The sequence below is a fragment of the Salmo trutta genome, chromosome 3, assembly GCF_901001165.1.
Source record: "Salmo trutta chromosome 3, fSalTru1.1, whole genome shotgun sequence".
In the NCBI taxonomy this organism is placed as follows: Eukaryota; Metazoa; Chordata; class Actinopteri; order Salmoniformes; family Salmonidae; genus Salmo; species Salmo trutta.
Window position 1 is genome coordinate 37,713,448 of NC_042959.1, and position 15,749 is coordinate 37,729,196.

Genomic DNA, 15,749 nt, shown 5'->3' on the forward strand with positions numbered 1-15,749 from the left:
CCTCCACTGACACACACACACACACACACACACACACACACACGACTACTATCTCTCTTCAGCCACACAATGTACTCCCCGGGAGCAGCAGCGGCAGCACCTGCACCCTCTCTCCTCTAAGTTAATTGGACCTCCAGCAGCATGGCACTTGGTCTCCGTGGCAACCCTGACCTGCAGTGAGATGGATTAGAACACAGAATTAGGAATTAGAATAATTGAATAGGATCTCTATGCATTAGAACTTCTACTGCCCTTCTTGTCTCTCTAGCCTGTCCCCCCCACCCACCAAACACACACACACACACACACCCACACACACACCCACAAACACACATAACATACACACACACACACACACACACACACACACACACACACACACACACACACACACACACACCAATACCCAATCTACTAATCTAGTCAGTATTATTTATGGGTGCTGAAGGCTCCCCAGATGCATATAAAGAGAAAACCACGGTGTCAGCTGTTTCACCAGCCCTCCCCTCCCCGTCCCTCCCCTCCCACTTATCTAAAGAGCCCTTCAATCCCATTATCTGATTAGCAAAGCCATCTTATCCTCACATGTTCCCCTTTTAGTGGGGTAAGGGGTTCACTCCTTCTCCATTGGGTGGCCAAGTGCGATGGTGTCAGCCATGTTGTGTCTACCCCTCCCAGATGCCTATGCAGGGGCATCTCTCCAATCACTTTGGTGTAACAGACAAACAGATCTGCTGTCCTCATGCGGTCTCGTCATCCCTTACAACTGACAATTTATTGCAACTATAAATGTTCCTGAAAGCCTGATCTATCGTAAACCCTCCGTCCCGAAGAAGAAGATGAAGTAGAAAGAGAATTAATGCAAAGGGCACAAGAAATTAAAGTAAATTAACCAATAACAAATGACCCAGTGTGCCCAACCTCTCCAACTATTTCTCTCTTTTTTTCTCTCTCTAGTAATTCAACTAAATTTGTTTCGTTTTTTGGAACCAGAGCCAAAAAGGCTTTTATAACTATAAAGGGTTTGGATCAGGATAAATCACATTAAGCTATCCAATTTAATTAAAGTATCAACTAAACATAATAGATACTTACAAGGGGGAAAAGCTATTTCCATTTATAATTTCCATTTACCCGCTCTTTCTTGGGAGCCAGCAAAGGAATGTGAAACCTTAAGCAGAGAGCTTGGAGCACCCAAGGGAGTGTTTGAGACCATTTACGATGATTTAGAAGCTTCCTATTTTTCAAAATTTATGCGTCAGAAAAAATGCGGGATGGAGGAACGACGGTGGCGGTGTAATGAACTGAATAGCTGTCCCACTTTAGCCTGCGTCAGCTCTCAGCCAGGATGATCAATAGTGGAATATTTTTATTCATAAAGCAGCGAGTTAATTAAATCAAGGAGTCTTTGGGGTAGATGTAAGACACTAAGCAAGGGCAGAGGAGTTAAACGGCTGGAGCTGAATACAAAGCCGAGGACAGAGGCCTGCCAAGGATGATCAGCCGGCACGGATGCCCCAACTTTCATGTCCTTTGCTTTATCTCTCTCTCTCTCTCTCTCTCTGTCACAAACACACACACAACCACACACACACCTGCACTCACAATCTTGTTCTTCAATTAACCCAATTCAACATCGCTAGTAGAATCCCAATAGCCTGTGTTGTCATTGTCGTCACCACAGTGGAGGGTTAAGTATGGAGGGCGAACATTTTTAAACTACAAGTACGGTACATGTACTTTACATTTTGCATGCATATGACTCCTTCCATCCTTCCCATCCTTTTGTGCTTATAATACAGCCTCAAACGTATCCTAATCTTCTTTAAATGTCAGCCAGGAGATAGTAGCAATCAAGCTCTCTATTCCTTCTGCCAGACATGCCAACCTCGAGACCAAATCTGCAGCATTGGGAAAAGAGACATTCAGTAATGTGATGGTCCAGCTAGATGTTCGTTATGAGGCACAGGTCGACGTACCCAAACCCAGTGGGTCGTGTGGTTCCTGCCTGGGACTTTGCCACCTCCTTCGTGTACGTCATCTCTAAACTACGAGGCCCCCTTCTGTTTAAGAGACAGAATTCAGTGTAAAAGTAAAGTGGGAAACCACAATCCAAGCCGAATGACTGGATAGACTAGAGAGTGAATGGGCTGATCGGGTCTTCCAGGCTTGTGTCTTTGTGTGAAATACGGATGTCCAGACCCGAGCTCCATGCTGAAACTAAGAGGCATCCATCTGACCATAGTAGCTCCCTGTCACACAGTCCATCCACCCTTCCGCCTGCCCGCCCCATCCCATCATCCCCGTGAAAACGCTCCTTCATGCTCCAACCTAATTAAGAGCTACTGTCGTCCTGAAAGCCAATTAGACTTTAAAGCCTTTGGAGGAGGGGAGAAATCCATAGCATTTTAATTTGTCTCCATTTTTCAAAAGTGGCTGTAAACCAATACCGATACTTCCCAGTCGTTCGCTGCAGTCAGAGCACACCACTGCAGCATAGAGAGAATACACTACTCCTCTCTCTACCCCATCATCGCCATTACCCTGGTTGTAAAACACTGAAATATGAGCCACCCACTGTTCAATATGTATTATACTCTTTATATATCTATATTGAATAATTTTACATCTCCCCAGAGGGAGAGAGAGAGAGAGAGAGAGAGCCTGCCTCTTATAACAGAAGAAAATGGGGATTGTGACACAAGAGAGCACACCTCATTGGCGATAGTACCCTAATGGAGACGGACCTGGCGGAGCCCGCAGTTGCTCGGAGTCAGCCGATTCAGCCGTTGAAGACGTCTCGGGTTTCATAAAACAAAAACGCTCCCCCATCCCCAGCCCCTCTGGGGTCCTCTCTCTACCCCGTTATTGCTGGGGTTTTTTTTCTCTAATGAAAGAAATGAAAGAAAACTGAAATGTGCATCTCATAAGTCAGGCAGCATCGTTGGGTCTGGGCTTGGCTGGGCGTCTGAGGGGAGCGGCGGCCTGGCAGGCGCCTAGACGCTGTCTTAACCCTGTCAGCTCTCGCTAGTGCCAGCCACCGGTAATGTGTCCCGACATCATGGATATGTGAAATCAAACAAATATGCCTCACTGATACATATACGCTCCCTGCCCCAATCAACCTGGGGCCAAACGGGCCTGCGTGGGTTACATACACTGAGTGTACAAAACATTAGGAACATGATATGACATAGACTGACCAGGTGAATCCAGGTGAAAGCTATGATCCCTTATTGATGTCACTTGTTAAATCCACTTCAATCAGTGTAGATCAAGGGGAGGAGACAGGTTAATTTGAGACATTGATTGTGTATATGTGCCATTCAGAGGGGGAATGGGCAAGATAAAAGATTTAAGTGACTTTGAACGGGGTATGGTAGTAGGTGCCAGGTGCACCGGTTTGAGTGTGTCAAGAACTGCAACGCTGCTGGGTTTTTCACGCTCAACAGTTTCCCGCATCTATCACCCAAAAGACATCCAGCCAACTTGACACAACTGTGGGAAGCATTGGAGTCAACATGGGCCAGCATCCCAGTGGAAAGCTTTCGGCGCCATGTCGAGTCCACGCCCCGACGAACTGAGGCTGTTCTGAGAGCAAAGGCGGGTGCAACTCAATATTAGGATGGTGTTCCTAATGTTTTGTACACTCAGCGTATGCAATCACATAATGGCTTCTCGTGTTACGGAGCTCAGGGTTTGTGTTTCCCTGGCAGGAAAGAGGGGTGACGGAGGACACCAGTCCAGAGTGTTGTGATAAACACTAACGAGCCCTGCAGTGTCTTCCACTCCATTCCATTCCCCGCCACTCTAGGTTCACATGTTGAACTGTCTGTCCTCCCTGGAGCTGGGTGTATATGGGAGGAGGGGGTAAATGTAATATAAAAGCAATGGGGGTTGACCTGGTTAGTGTCATTTATTTCAAATGAATAATGTAATCTAATATCAGAGACAGAAATAGCTGGGAGGGAGCCTTTGGTCTCAATCCTCATCTCCCATCTTTCCTCCTCCTGCTGCACTGGTACAGTAGGTCACTGTGTGTATCCCAAATTATTTTCTTTTGACCAGAGCGCTATGGGTACGGGAAATAGGGTGCCATTTGGGACGTTGCCACTAGCCGTGCCCAGGGAGGGGGTCTGGGCCTGGACTGGATTAGTATGGGCCTGGACTGGATCGGTCTGGGGCCTGCTGGGCTGGGGTGGCGGTGGTGGGCTTGATTGGGATGTGGATGTTGTTTGTGTGGCTTGCAGGCAACAGAAAGCTACTGACGAGCCGAGCTGGAAATGAAATTTGGCATGCAGATAATCGCCCTGCCGAGAGCAACAAGCCCTAGATAGCACACCCGCTCCTGTACTGTTCTGTTTGATAGGTACCCTAGATAGGCAGGTAGCAGACCAGTCAGCGGTATAGAATCAACAACTGGGTGTATATATCCTCTCTTTATGGCAGCATGCTGTTAATAAGGGTTATGAAGAGGGACATATGTCTGTTTTGACTACGGTAGTAAATAATATGATTGGGACGATCGTGTTGATGATGGTTGAGGTTTTGAGCTGTTTTTCCATGTATTTCAATTTCAATGGAAATGGGGCTTTTCCTCATCTCACTGTCCCTCTTTCACTTTCCCTCTCATCTTCAGTGAAGGGAGAGGCCGCGATAACTCGAAATAGAAAGCGAATTGTGTTGCCATGCCATTCATTATTTTTCAGCGTCTGTTGAGAAAATTGAATTGAATAAACTTGGATCACGTTTACCAGTAAATCCCAAACGTCTTCCTCTCTTTGTGTTTGTGCAGTGTGTTTGCCCGCTACGAGGACGGCTCCTCCTTGCAGCGTGCGTAAGATATCCTTGAGTGTGTTGCTAGGCTTTTATCAGTAATATGTTTTTGTGCTGCCAGCTTGTCTGGACATGTGAGGCTTTAATGGAATCAATAGGAGATTTATAGCAGCCATCCTGTGAGTCAGAAAGAGGAGGGTGAAAGGAAAATAAAGTTAATGAAATTTGCAAGCAGATTGTCAGTGTCAGGAGACTGATGCACTCCCTCTCTCCTCCCCCACTCCAAAATGTGTGCGCGTGCCGCGCGTGTTTTTTGGGGATGAGTGTGTTCTGTTTGTTTTGTGTGTGTTTGCGTGTGTTTCCGCGTGCGTGTGTTTTCGAGTGGGTGGGCAGTGTGGATATTACACTGTTTGTTGTCTGTGTGTCCTTTTAACTCTGAGGCGGGAAGCCAATTTCAGCCAGATGATAGTATCGTCTCTTTGAAGGTGGAGATCTGACTCACCTAAAATAACATGAGACACTGAGGATACAGACAAAGGATCCATACACCATGTAACAAAGCAACATGGCCTGCCAAGAGCACTGTGTAATGTGCTGCTCAACAAGGGTTGGTGGGCAGATGTTTATCACAGATTAAGTAGGCGAGGTCTATATCTGCTCAGCAGATGGCAGAACATGTAACATGTTATTATATTACGTTCATTACAGATCTTCTCCTCGATATGATTTACGTCATACATGTTGCTGTGGTGTTTTGGGGGGAGAACGTATGGTGCCCTCCAATGTTGTGGCAGACGCTCCATTTATGTGGCAGCATATTGTTTGATTGTGCGTCCCCATCCAATCCACCTCGCGCGTGTGCGTCGGCGTGAGGGTTTGAGGTGGCTCAAAACCGCAGAGAGAGAGAGAGAGACTGTATTTCATAACGGTTCTTATTTAGCTTGGATGATTTCATTTTTTTTTTCTTCTGTAGGATGGAGAAAACACAGCCGAGTAAACAAAACAAGAAAACATTTATTGGAACCGGGAAAAGCCGTAGGCTCTCACTCTCTGTCGCGCATAGAGGACATAATGGACCTGAGGCCCGCCATTCATGAAAAATGTAAACAAAACAGACTAAAAGAAGAATCAAAAATGGGAGAAAGAAAATACAAAATAAAGTATTCTTTATCCGTTTTGCATCTATGCCATCGACGTCAGAGTGAGAGCAATGGGTAAAGCAGTCGGAAAGAAAAATGCATTCTTACCCAATGTGTCGGAGGTATAAACACAAAATACATTTTCCGTCTGTGCTGCATGTTAAAGTGGCGTATTATGAGTTACGCTCGTTCAAATGTTTGCCTTCTTTGTACATCGCAGTTTGAGTCAAAGATACACAAAACCCCATGCTGTTTAGATCAACTCAAGGAGGTACTGGTGATTTGTGCATCTCTTTTCAAACAAAGGCCCTGGCCAAAGAATGCAAGGCTATTGAAAACGTCAGGAACAATAAAGCTGGACTCAGGTTGAAGCTGCATATTAGAACACACTAATTAAGATTTCTGGCACTAATAAAACTTGATTGGGCTCCCATTTAATAACATACACCCAATTGTATTTGAAGGTGGTGGGGGGGGGGGGGTACCCAATTAATGGTGTTGTTATAATATCCTGAGAGGAAATTGCTGGCAATACTCTGGTTAATTCCTAATTATAGGCTGCCAGAAGGAAGAAGGAGAGAGGTTAGGTTAGGCCGACCATTGTGTTTGGAGTCAACTTATTGATCCTGCTGAGTGAGTGAGTGAGTGAGTGAGTGAGTGAGTGAGTGAGTGAGTGAGTGAGTGAGTGAGAGAGAATGGGCTGGCAGAATTCCACAGTATATTTGGATCCTTGCCTGATTATTTACCGCTGGAATTGGTTGTAAACAAGGTCAGTGGGGTTAAGCTGGGGGTGAAGGAAACGTGCACCTGTTCAGGCGAGGTGCTGGCGGGCGGAGTAGAACACTTGAAAAAGACAAGGAGAGCCGTACACTCTAGGAGCTCAGATGCAATAATGTAATAACCTCATAACCAATATTTCAACAGACAAGCTCTCTTCATCAGGGTATAATGACAAACACGGCCAGTCACTCGTTTTTATAGGATCAAAGGACACACACAGGTGTCTGTAATCATATCATAGGTTCATTTACAGATATAAATAGAACATACAAAAAACGTAAATGGATAGCATACGATCATAGATGCAATTTGGCTATATAGGTCTACGAACATTTACAATAGCAAAATCACAATTATTACAAGAATGGCTTCAGGTCAAAGTCCACGTTGAGACCGAAGGGAGCAGGGGTCTTTAAATGAAAGATCCAGGCAACCTCTCGTTTCAACAATAAATCGTCGAGGTCACCCCCTCTCCTACGGAGGGTGACGTGTTCGATGCCGATATAACGTGAGGACGAAATCGATGTGGTTCGCTTCCAAAAAAGTGGGTACCGTACGTCGAGTTTTTGCACCTAATGGTGCCGCGACACTCCGAGATTCCTACTTTTAATTCGCGCCTCGTTTTACCCACATCATTTTTACCCACAAGGACACGTTGTAAGATAAATAACTGCCTTAGTGTAGCAGTCGGGTTAAGCCCACCGGTGGTCTCTCTCTGTTATGTGGAGCAGACATGACTTGGAGACAGACACCCTGATTATCCACCCAGATATTCCATATCTCATTTGTTTCCTCCCTGCCCAGTAATTGCATTCTGCCTTTCAAAATGATGTTTGCCGACAAGCATCTACAAACAAACAAGCTTAATAAAGTTAAGCGAAACCATTGTGACATGTCCAAAATCATTTGGCTCATAACCGAATGCATAGAGGGAGAAAGAAAACTGTCAGGGTAGTAATGTGCTGCCATGTCTTAGTTTGTGAGTGTTCTTTTTTTTCTATCATGCGTTCTCAAGTTACTCAAACCCAATGTGATTGCTTCATTTCTCCTGGAGAATAATGGAACCCTATTGAAAAGGCTCTACTTGAGTTAAAAATGTTGAAATGTTTTACATTAAAAACGTACACACACATATGTAGCCCCAACACACACACACACATGCACACACACACAAACACACATAAGAGGGAGAGAGAGGGGGATCTGAGAGGGCAGAAAGAGAGGGAAGGGAAGATATGACGTTTATGGTTTGTAGAACAATTTGATTTTGGACTTCAAAGGGATGGCTATCATTACTCCTCAGCAGAATGCTGGAGCCCCAGAATGCTCCAGAATGCCCATGTGTTCTTAAGCGCTTCGCCTCTCTGAAATGTGAGTTGGGCCTTCAAACAACCCCCTAACATTTCATCTTTGTCTTTATCTTGTGCTCCCCAGAGACCTCAGTGAGAACCAGATCCAGGCGGTTCCTCGTAAGGCTTTCCGTGGGATCACAACTGTCAAAAACCTGTAAGTAGCCACACTCCGTCCTCCTCTATCTTCCGTATATAGAAAGCCCTTTAACGAGCACCTGGCGCGGCTTCTCTGTGAAAAACAAGTGTGGAAAAAGTTCTTTGTCAGAGGCAGATGGGTTCAGGTCTGTTGGAACAGTTAGTCTCCCGTCCGATCATTCATTCATTCATTCCTTCGTCCATTCATTTATTCATGCTTTAATTCACGAGATTCGAATAAATAACACCGCAATTAATACACTGACAAATGTATTCATCCTGCTTAGGGAATTACAACCCAGGTTGTCATCAAGCCACAGTAAGATGGCCTTCTATTTTAATTTCGTTGACAGGATTCCACCACATGGTTACTTCAGTTCAGTATTAGTGGTGAGATGCTGCTTCTGATTTGCATGGAGTCTGATGATATTATGATTGTACGCCAACGTACGCTTCCCCACACATGTTGCCGGGTGATGGTTTTGGGCAGAATATCAGAGAGAAAGAGAAAGCAATTCCCAGCCAATGGCCGCCATTCGTCGCCCAGAACAATAAACATTGCATTCCCCAAAACTCAGTCCCAAATCAGCCAATCAGAGGAGGGCTTATCGATGATTCACTGCAATTAATAGGGAGGCGTGTTGTTGAGTTTAGGCTTAATGGGCCGACCACTGTGTTTGGAGTTAAGGATCACCGCTTGTATGTAAATCAGTCCGATTCGGTCTGTTCCTTTTCCCAGGGTTGGGTTGTAAGTCAGTCTTGGTGGTTCTGGGTAGTTCTGGGTGGTTTCCTCCACTATCCGATCATCATCCACTTTCCCTTTCACGTGATAGACTGCGTCCCAACAGGCACCATATCCATATTCCCAATAGTGCACTACTTTTGACCAGAGCCCTATGGGGGAATAGGGTGCCTTTTTTTGGCACGCATCCATAGAACGAAACCTGGCTTGTCTTTCTATATAAACTCCCTCTCGGTGTTGCCGGCTGAACTGAGGTGCCTTTTTGAACCAGACCTTTTGGTTATCTTTATGAGAATGCAGCTGCATGTTGTTTTAAAGACTGACAGGAACCCACTCAGGTCCCCCCCATCTAGAAAGAGAGAGAGAGAGAGAGAGAGAGAGAGAGAGAGAGAGAGAGAGAGAGAGCAAGAGAGAGGAGAGAGAAGAGAGAATAAAGGACAGACCGGAGTCAGCTGGCCTCCATTACCTACCAGATCTCCTGTCCTGTCCCTGCCTGTGGTGCTATAGATCATCTGTGCAATCCACCAAATAAACAGAGCCACACAATGCTTTCTATTCCAAAAGCGAGTGTGATAAAGTAAGGCATCTCCTTTAAGGACATGAGTCAGAGGTTCATGTTATGCACTGCGCTGCGTGGAGGAGTGACAGTCAGCCAGGTTGGCTTTAAAGCTCGGGGCAGAGTAATTGTGTTTGAAAATAAGTGGAGTGCCTGTCTGTTTGTGTTAGGGCACCGCTGCCACTCAATGAGGCTCCCCTCCACCGCCCTCTGCCCCTCCCCATCTCAGATTCAGTTAACAGGGTGTCACTCACAGCTCCCTCCCCCCACTCTGACCCTGGCCAGATGAGACCACCCACCCCCCCTCTCTCTCTCCTCACTCATCTCCACAGGTCAACGTGTGTGAGAGGTGCCCCTCCATCTCCCTGTGTTTCCCCCCCAACCCAAAAAAACACACTCAGTTCCCTCAAACAGTTGATGAATGGAGAGCGAGCTGCTCATTACTCATCAAAGAGAGAGAGAGCGAGAGAGAGAGAGAGAGAGAGAGAGAGAGAGGAGTGAAAGAGAAGAGTAAAAGAGAAAGGAGAGAGGGACGGGCAATCACAGCAGCCTCGTCGCCGGGTTGGAGCGTTTAGCACAGTTCTTCAGCTGTTTGCAGAGCACACAGGAGACAGGGAGGAAGGGAGACAGGGAGGAAGGGAGACAGTGACTGGTTGCCTGAGACTCTTTAGTAACCCCCATCCGTCACCCCCCCCCCTCCCCATCCTCCTCAGGCACCTCCACCCCAGCCCCAGCACAGCAAGGTGACTCCTGATTTAATTGCCGAAACAGTCCAACCCTCCATTTTCCTCCCAAAGAAAAACCCTGACAGGTCCCAGTTGGCCCGTGCATTGATTTTCTCATATGCTCTCCCCTCTTTCTCCTAATGCCCTCCTTTTGTACTGCGCTACAGAAGTAGGGACACTCCGCTCTCCCCACACTCGTAATCCCAACCCTGATATCCTGGAGAAAGCTTTATTGGCTACTGAAAACTGGAGTGGCATTAATTTCACTCAGCTATCAGATTGCCTTTCTTTTCCGTTTTTTTAAACTGCCAAGAAACTGGCACAGGTTGCTATTCTAATCTGCTCTCTCAACAAATGAGACAAATTTGTCACAACTCTGTATATGTCAGAGCAGACAGGATCTTTATCTGGGGTTTCTGGGCCTGCCGCCCTTGGCTGGCTTCAGTTAAGTGTCAGCTCCACACACACACACGCGCTGCTGACTGACTACCGTATCTGTCTATCGTACGCACAATCGGCCAATCCACAGTGTTGTCCATCAGCAACAAAACGGCTGCCCACTGTAGGTCTTATAAGGTTATCTGCACATAACATAGACATTATGTTGCGATAGTGGCAGTATAGAGAGTTCTGCCAGCCAGCAAACCAAACCTCCACTGGGCTGGGCTGACAGTGAGTTATTGGCCATATATGAGACCAGTGCATTGACATCCCTCTGGTTCTAAACACTGCGGCCTCAGTCATGCTATATCAACTAAATGCAAGGTGTGATTGAGAGTCCAGTTCTGCACCTGGTTGGGAAAACAATGCATGTGCATAACTCATAACCCCCCCCCCCCACCCTCCACCTCTGTCTTTCACTCCATGTTCCCCTACCCAGAATGCTGTGTCCGCAGCTCGCCGACTGCTTCTGGCGCAGCTTACCTGACCGCGCCACCACACGGCACTATAAGCGCACACTGTACCGCTGTACCCAGGCCTCTGCTCACTGAACCACGCTACGGACACCAACACACAGCTGCAAACGCACAGCTCCTAGGCTACTGGGCTCTCACGTACAGAAGGGTTCTGCAGTGTCCCCTTTGTCCATGTACACACAGTATTAGTAGAGAGAGTCTTTAGGCCTTGTGTCCACCTCCATCCACAGAAGGACACTGGCTAGCCACTGTCTGTACTGCCCTCTAGCTGTGCTAATCAGGACACGGTAGCTAGCTGTAGACTGGCTGTGTGATTTATCTCCATTTTATCCATCCCTTCCTCCTGAAGCCCTTCAGTCTCTCCGTCACCCCAGCCCAGTGACAGCGGAGTCGCCTCTGTACGGCTGTGGCCCGAGTGGCACCCTATTCCCTGAACTATATAGGGAATAGGGTGCCATTTTGGGACGCCGACCCTTTCTGTTAGGGACTCCAGCTCCGGGCAGCCGCGCTCCACCGCGCTCCCCGCTCCCTCCACCACAGAGACGGATCCTCTCATTCACTTCATGTTGTCTTAGCTGATGAACGTCGATCAACCGAGTCCCCAAATTAATTGGGAGGTTTGCGGCTGCTGGTTTAGCATCCTGCTCCATCCTTCCCCGTGACAGATTAATAGGGCTGGTCTGAGTGGGTCGGTACTGTTAAGGACTGCTCCCCTCTCCCTTATTCTCCACTCTCTACCCTCTCTTTCCCTCTCTCTCTCTACTCCCTCTCTCTCTGTATCTCTCTCTCTCTCTGTATCTCTCTCTCTGTATCTCTTTCTCTCTCTCTCTCTCTCTCTGTATCTCTCTGTATCTCTCTACTTTCTCACTCTCTCTCTCTCTCTCTCTGTATCTCACTCTCTCTCTCTCTCTCTCTCTCTCTCTCTCTCTCTCTCTCTCTCTCTCCTCTTTTCATACTCCTCCATATGGGGCTGGGAATTCAGAAGCATCAAACTGCCAATGCTGCTTATGACTGGGATGATTAAAGGCCAACATAATTACATGGAAGGAAACAAAATGTGGGACTCTCATTCCCCCCACATAACACCCATTACACATACACACACACACACACACACACACACACACACACACACACACACACACACACACACACACACACACACACACACACACATAGCTATCCTCCCGCCCTATACTGTACATGGGATTGATAGTGGTCCTGCGATCCCTTGAAGGGAGCCAAGTGCACTCAGCTGTCAGACAACAGAAATAATCTCTCATGATATGATGATTGTTTAGAGCCTAGTACGTCAGTACGTCTTCAAGATGTTTCCTAAAATGGAAACTGGAGATAAAGGGTCGAAACAACAAAAAAGCTTTGATCGTGGTGTCCTCCTCCCTTAGGCTTGTCAGGTTTCACACGAAAGAAGGCACGGTGATGCCGAAACGTTGGTGTTTTACCCAGTAAATGACTCGGCGTTTATAGTGTGCGACTCTCTTTATTTATTTATACAGTTCACATGATACTCATTTACTAATTATGAAATGATTTCAAAGACATTTTATCAGGAAGTTAGATTAAGCTTGGCAAGCGTGCTTCCAATACGTCATTTGTATGTACTGCGCCATAACATTGCTTGTTTCCATCCTACACAGATGGTCGTTTTCATTGTGGATATTTCACTGGGAATGTGTTATACCCAAGTGTGAAGGAATAATCTCATAGGAGGCGTCAACGCACAATCTGTCGGCAGACATTGTAATTCAACATGTTACCTATTTCATTTCCTCTCTGGGGGGGGAACGCTTTCCAAATGGATGTATTGTCTCCTCGGCTAAGAGATAAGGACCAGACAGGAAACAGATGCTTTACTAGAGGAGAGTCAAGGGAAGAGAAGAAAAGAAAAGATAGAAAGCAAAGTAAAAAGGATTAGGGATGGAGAGATGGGGAAGAGAAGGAGATGGGTCTAGGAAGAGGAGATTAGAGGAGGGAGATATGGTATTTTTTTTATAGCCTAGAGCAGAAGATGTATAGGCTGTGTCCGTAACAGGTTAAATGTCACAGAAGCTTTTTGGAGTCTGGATAAATGGTCTGGGAGAGCGTTCTAAATGTCTGCCCTTTGTGGTGCCTTGTCTTCCATCCATCTCCTTTTTGGGGGGCAGAGAGAGGAGAGAGGAAGGGTGGAGAGATGGGGGTTGGGGGGGGGGGGGACTGCATACTTAGGCCTGCAAATTAAAGGAAAAGGAAAAGGAGGAAGAGGAATGAGTGCTCTGAGCATTGGGAGTCCGGGCTGATTTACGAACCCTCTCCTTTAATTAAATTGTTTCAGTGACAGAGCCGGTAAAAGCTCGTAATGGATTGGCTGCTCTAATGTAATGAAATTACTCCCTTTCTGACTTTCAAAAAATAGAAAGGTAGAGGGGTGGGAGGAGTGGGAGAACAGGAGGGGGAGGGAGAAAATGCAATTAATATTTACAGAGAGTTGACAGACGGGATGGGCTGTGTGCTTTAGCCAGCCTCCTGTTCACTCTCCTTCTGTCTGTCTGTCTCTCTCTCTTTCGCTTTCTCTCTCTCTCTCTCGCTCTCTCTCAAACTCCCCTCCTCCCTCCCTCTTTCTCTCTCTTTCTCTCCTTCTCCTCCACTCACGGGGCAGCGTAGAGAGTGAGGTGATAGGCTGCAGCCAGACAGGCCACTTTAGCCAGCTGGTCCTTTCCTTTCCTAACCTGGCAGGCTGCAGTGAGACAGAGGTGAGAGCTGAGGTCTGAGTGTGTGCTGTGCGCTGCCTGGCGATAGCCTACTTACCACCAGTCCACCCCAGCCAAACTCATCCCCAGCCAGCGGCACTCTTCCTGCAGCCCTCACCTCCAGCAGCCCCCTCCACCCTCCGCCTCCACGCCTGCAGACAGACCTGCCGCTGACTCCTGTCTCTAATCTCTCCTCAGGCAACTGGACAGCAACCACATCAGCTGTATCGAAGATGGAGCCTTCCGAGCCCTGCGCGATCTGGAGATACTGTGAGTCCCCCTCCTCCTCTTACCCTTCCTCCTCTCCTCTCCTCTCATCTGCAGGGACATCTCCTGCTCTTCCCTCTTTTTTTCCCCCTCTCGCTATCTCTCTATCTTCCTGTGTTTTCTGTTGAATGTCCTCCAAGGGCAAAGTGTGTTGCATGTGAAGTCGCATAGGCGCGGCGTACCTACCTGTGCATGCTGCCAGCGGCAGCAGTGATAGTGTCATCCTCCTGATGTGTTAGTCTGTCTGTCCGCCGCGTGCCTTCTGTCTCTCCGTATCGACTGTGCGACCGCGGTTTTGCACAGGCTCATTTGTCATTCAGTGCTGCGTTGTGACATTAAGCTGCTAGCTAGTGCCTTGCAAGGTGTCTTATTTTGTTTGTCACTTTTCAAAGCATCCTCTGTCCGTGCGCTGTTGCCTGTTAAAACTATTTCTACGGTCGTCTGCTGTGGTGTAATATATGCATGTCTAGATGTTCCAAAACGTTCAGAACCTTGTCAGGGAATAGCGTAATGCACTGAAACAACTCAGTGGGAAAACTAGAGGCTTAGCTTGTGTCCTCTGTCGTAGTGTAAAGCTTTTAAACTAGACTCGGTACTTGGCCTGACAGACACTGTTGCATTTGGCTGGTGAGCTGCTGCCATACTGTAGCACGGTGTCTGAAACTCTTCCCTGAGGCTGAGGGTGTTACTGGGGGGTCTGGACCAGTTCGGTCCTGGACTGGTCTGAGTGCCAGGGGAGGGAAGTACATGCCCCTGCAGCCCCCCAGGCTGTTACGACCTGGTGCAGAGGGATTCATTGGAGGCACCTCCAGCCCTAGCACAGTGAAGATAGCCCAGTCAGCACTACTAAGGATACGATAGGACAGTACAGGACAATATTGCTGGGGGGGTAGACATTTCCCAGATACTAGCCCATCCATCAGCTCATTGGCAGGGCACTTAATGCAGTTGTCATCCCCCCCCCCTGTTAGAGCAGGGCTCATTTTGTAACCAAGAGAGACATACAGTCAGTCTCACTCGCCGGGCATTACAGAAAACCTGCAAAAAAGCTGGTTGGTTTGTTAACATTACTTGAGGTTTCATACTAGGGCTATGCTCAAAGGCAGCGCAGAATATGTTTGAATGAAAGATAGTAATTCTGCCGCTGGACTGGCTGTTCATTCTAAGCGTCCTCCTCCCTCTGCCCTGCCTTGGCTCATAGAGCAGCTAGCGATGGTTTCATGACCGCAGCACAAAATGGCACGACGGAGATGAGATGGCGTTAGTCGGCGGAGCAGACCAGACATAAAAGTCAGCGTGTGTGGATTCAATTGTCATGAACAACACTGCGCCTTCCTCGTGCTCGACCACAGACCATGACGAAGCGGACGTCAGTGGAGGATGTGAAGATGTAAATGCAAGTTGTTTAAAGGTGATAATTCGCCCATATGTCCATGCAGCTGAAACGGAGATGATAATTGGACTAAGTGCTGTAGTGGTGGGTATACACAGGTATATGCCGCATGCCCACTTTTCTTTTTCAATATGCTCACTTCTTAATCCCCACTGATGCGTAATCAAAGTAGTAACTACACTCAAAAATCAAAATATCTTAGATTTTTCCCAGATCTCAA

At 47.2% G+C, this 15,749-nt stretch overlaps 1 protein-coding gene across 2 annotated transcripts in view; it reads left to right on the plus strand.

The window, feature by feature from the left end:
- Positions 1–15,749, plus strand: part of slit3 (slit homolog 3 (Drosophila)) — a 199,660-nt gene that overhangs the window by 114,648 nt on the left and 69,263 nt on the right. For both annotated transcript variants that reach the window (XM_029733602.1, XM_029733608.1), the window contains exons 5-6: positions 8,130–8,201; positions 14,068–14,139. In XM_029733602.1, the coding sequence (XP_029589462.1) occupies positions 8,130–8,201; positions 14,068–14,139 (144 nt within the window). The remainder of the gene's footprint in view (positions 1–8,129; positions 8,202–14,067; positions 14,140–15,749) is intronic.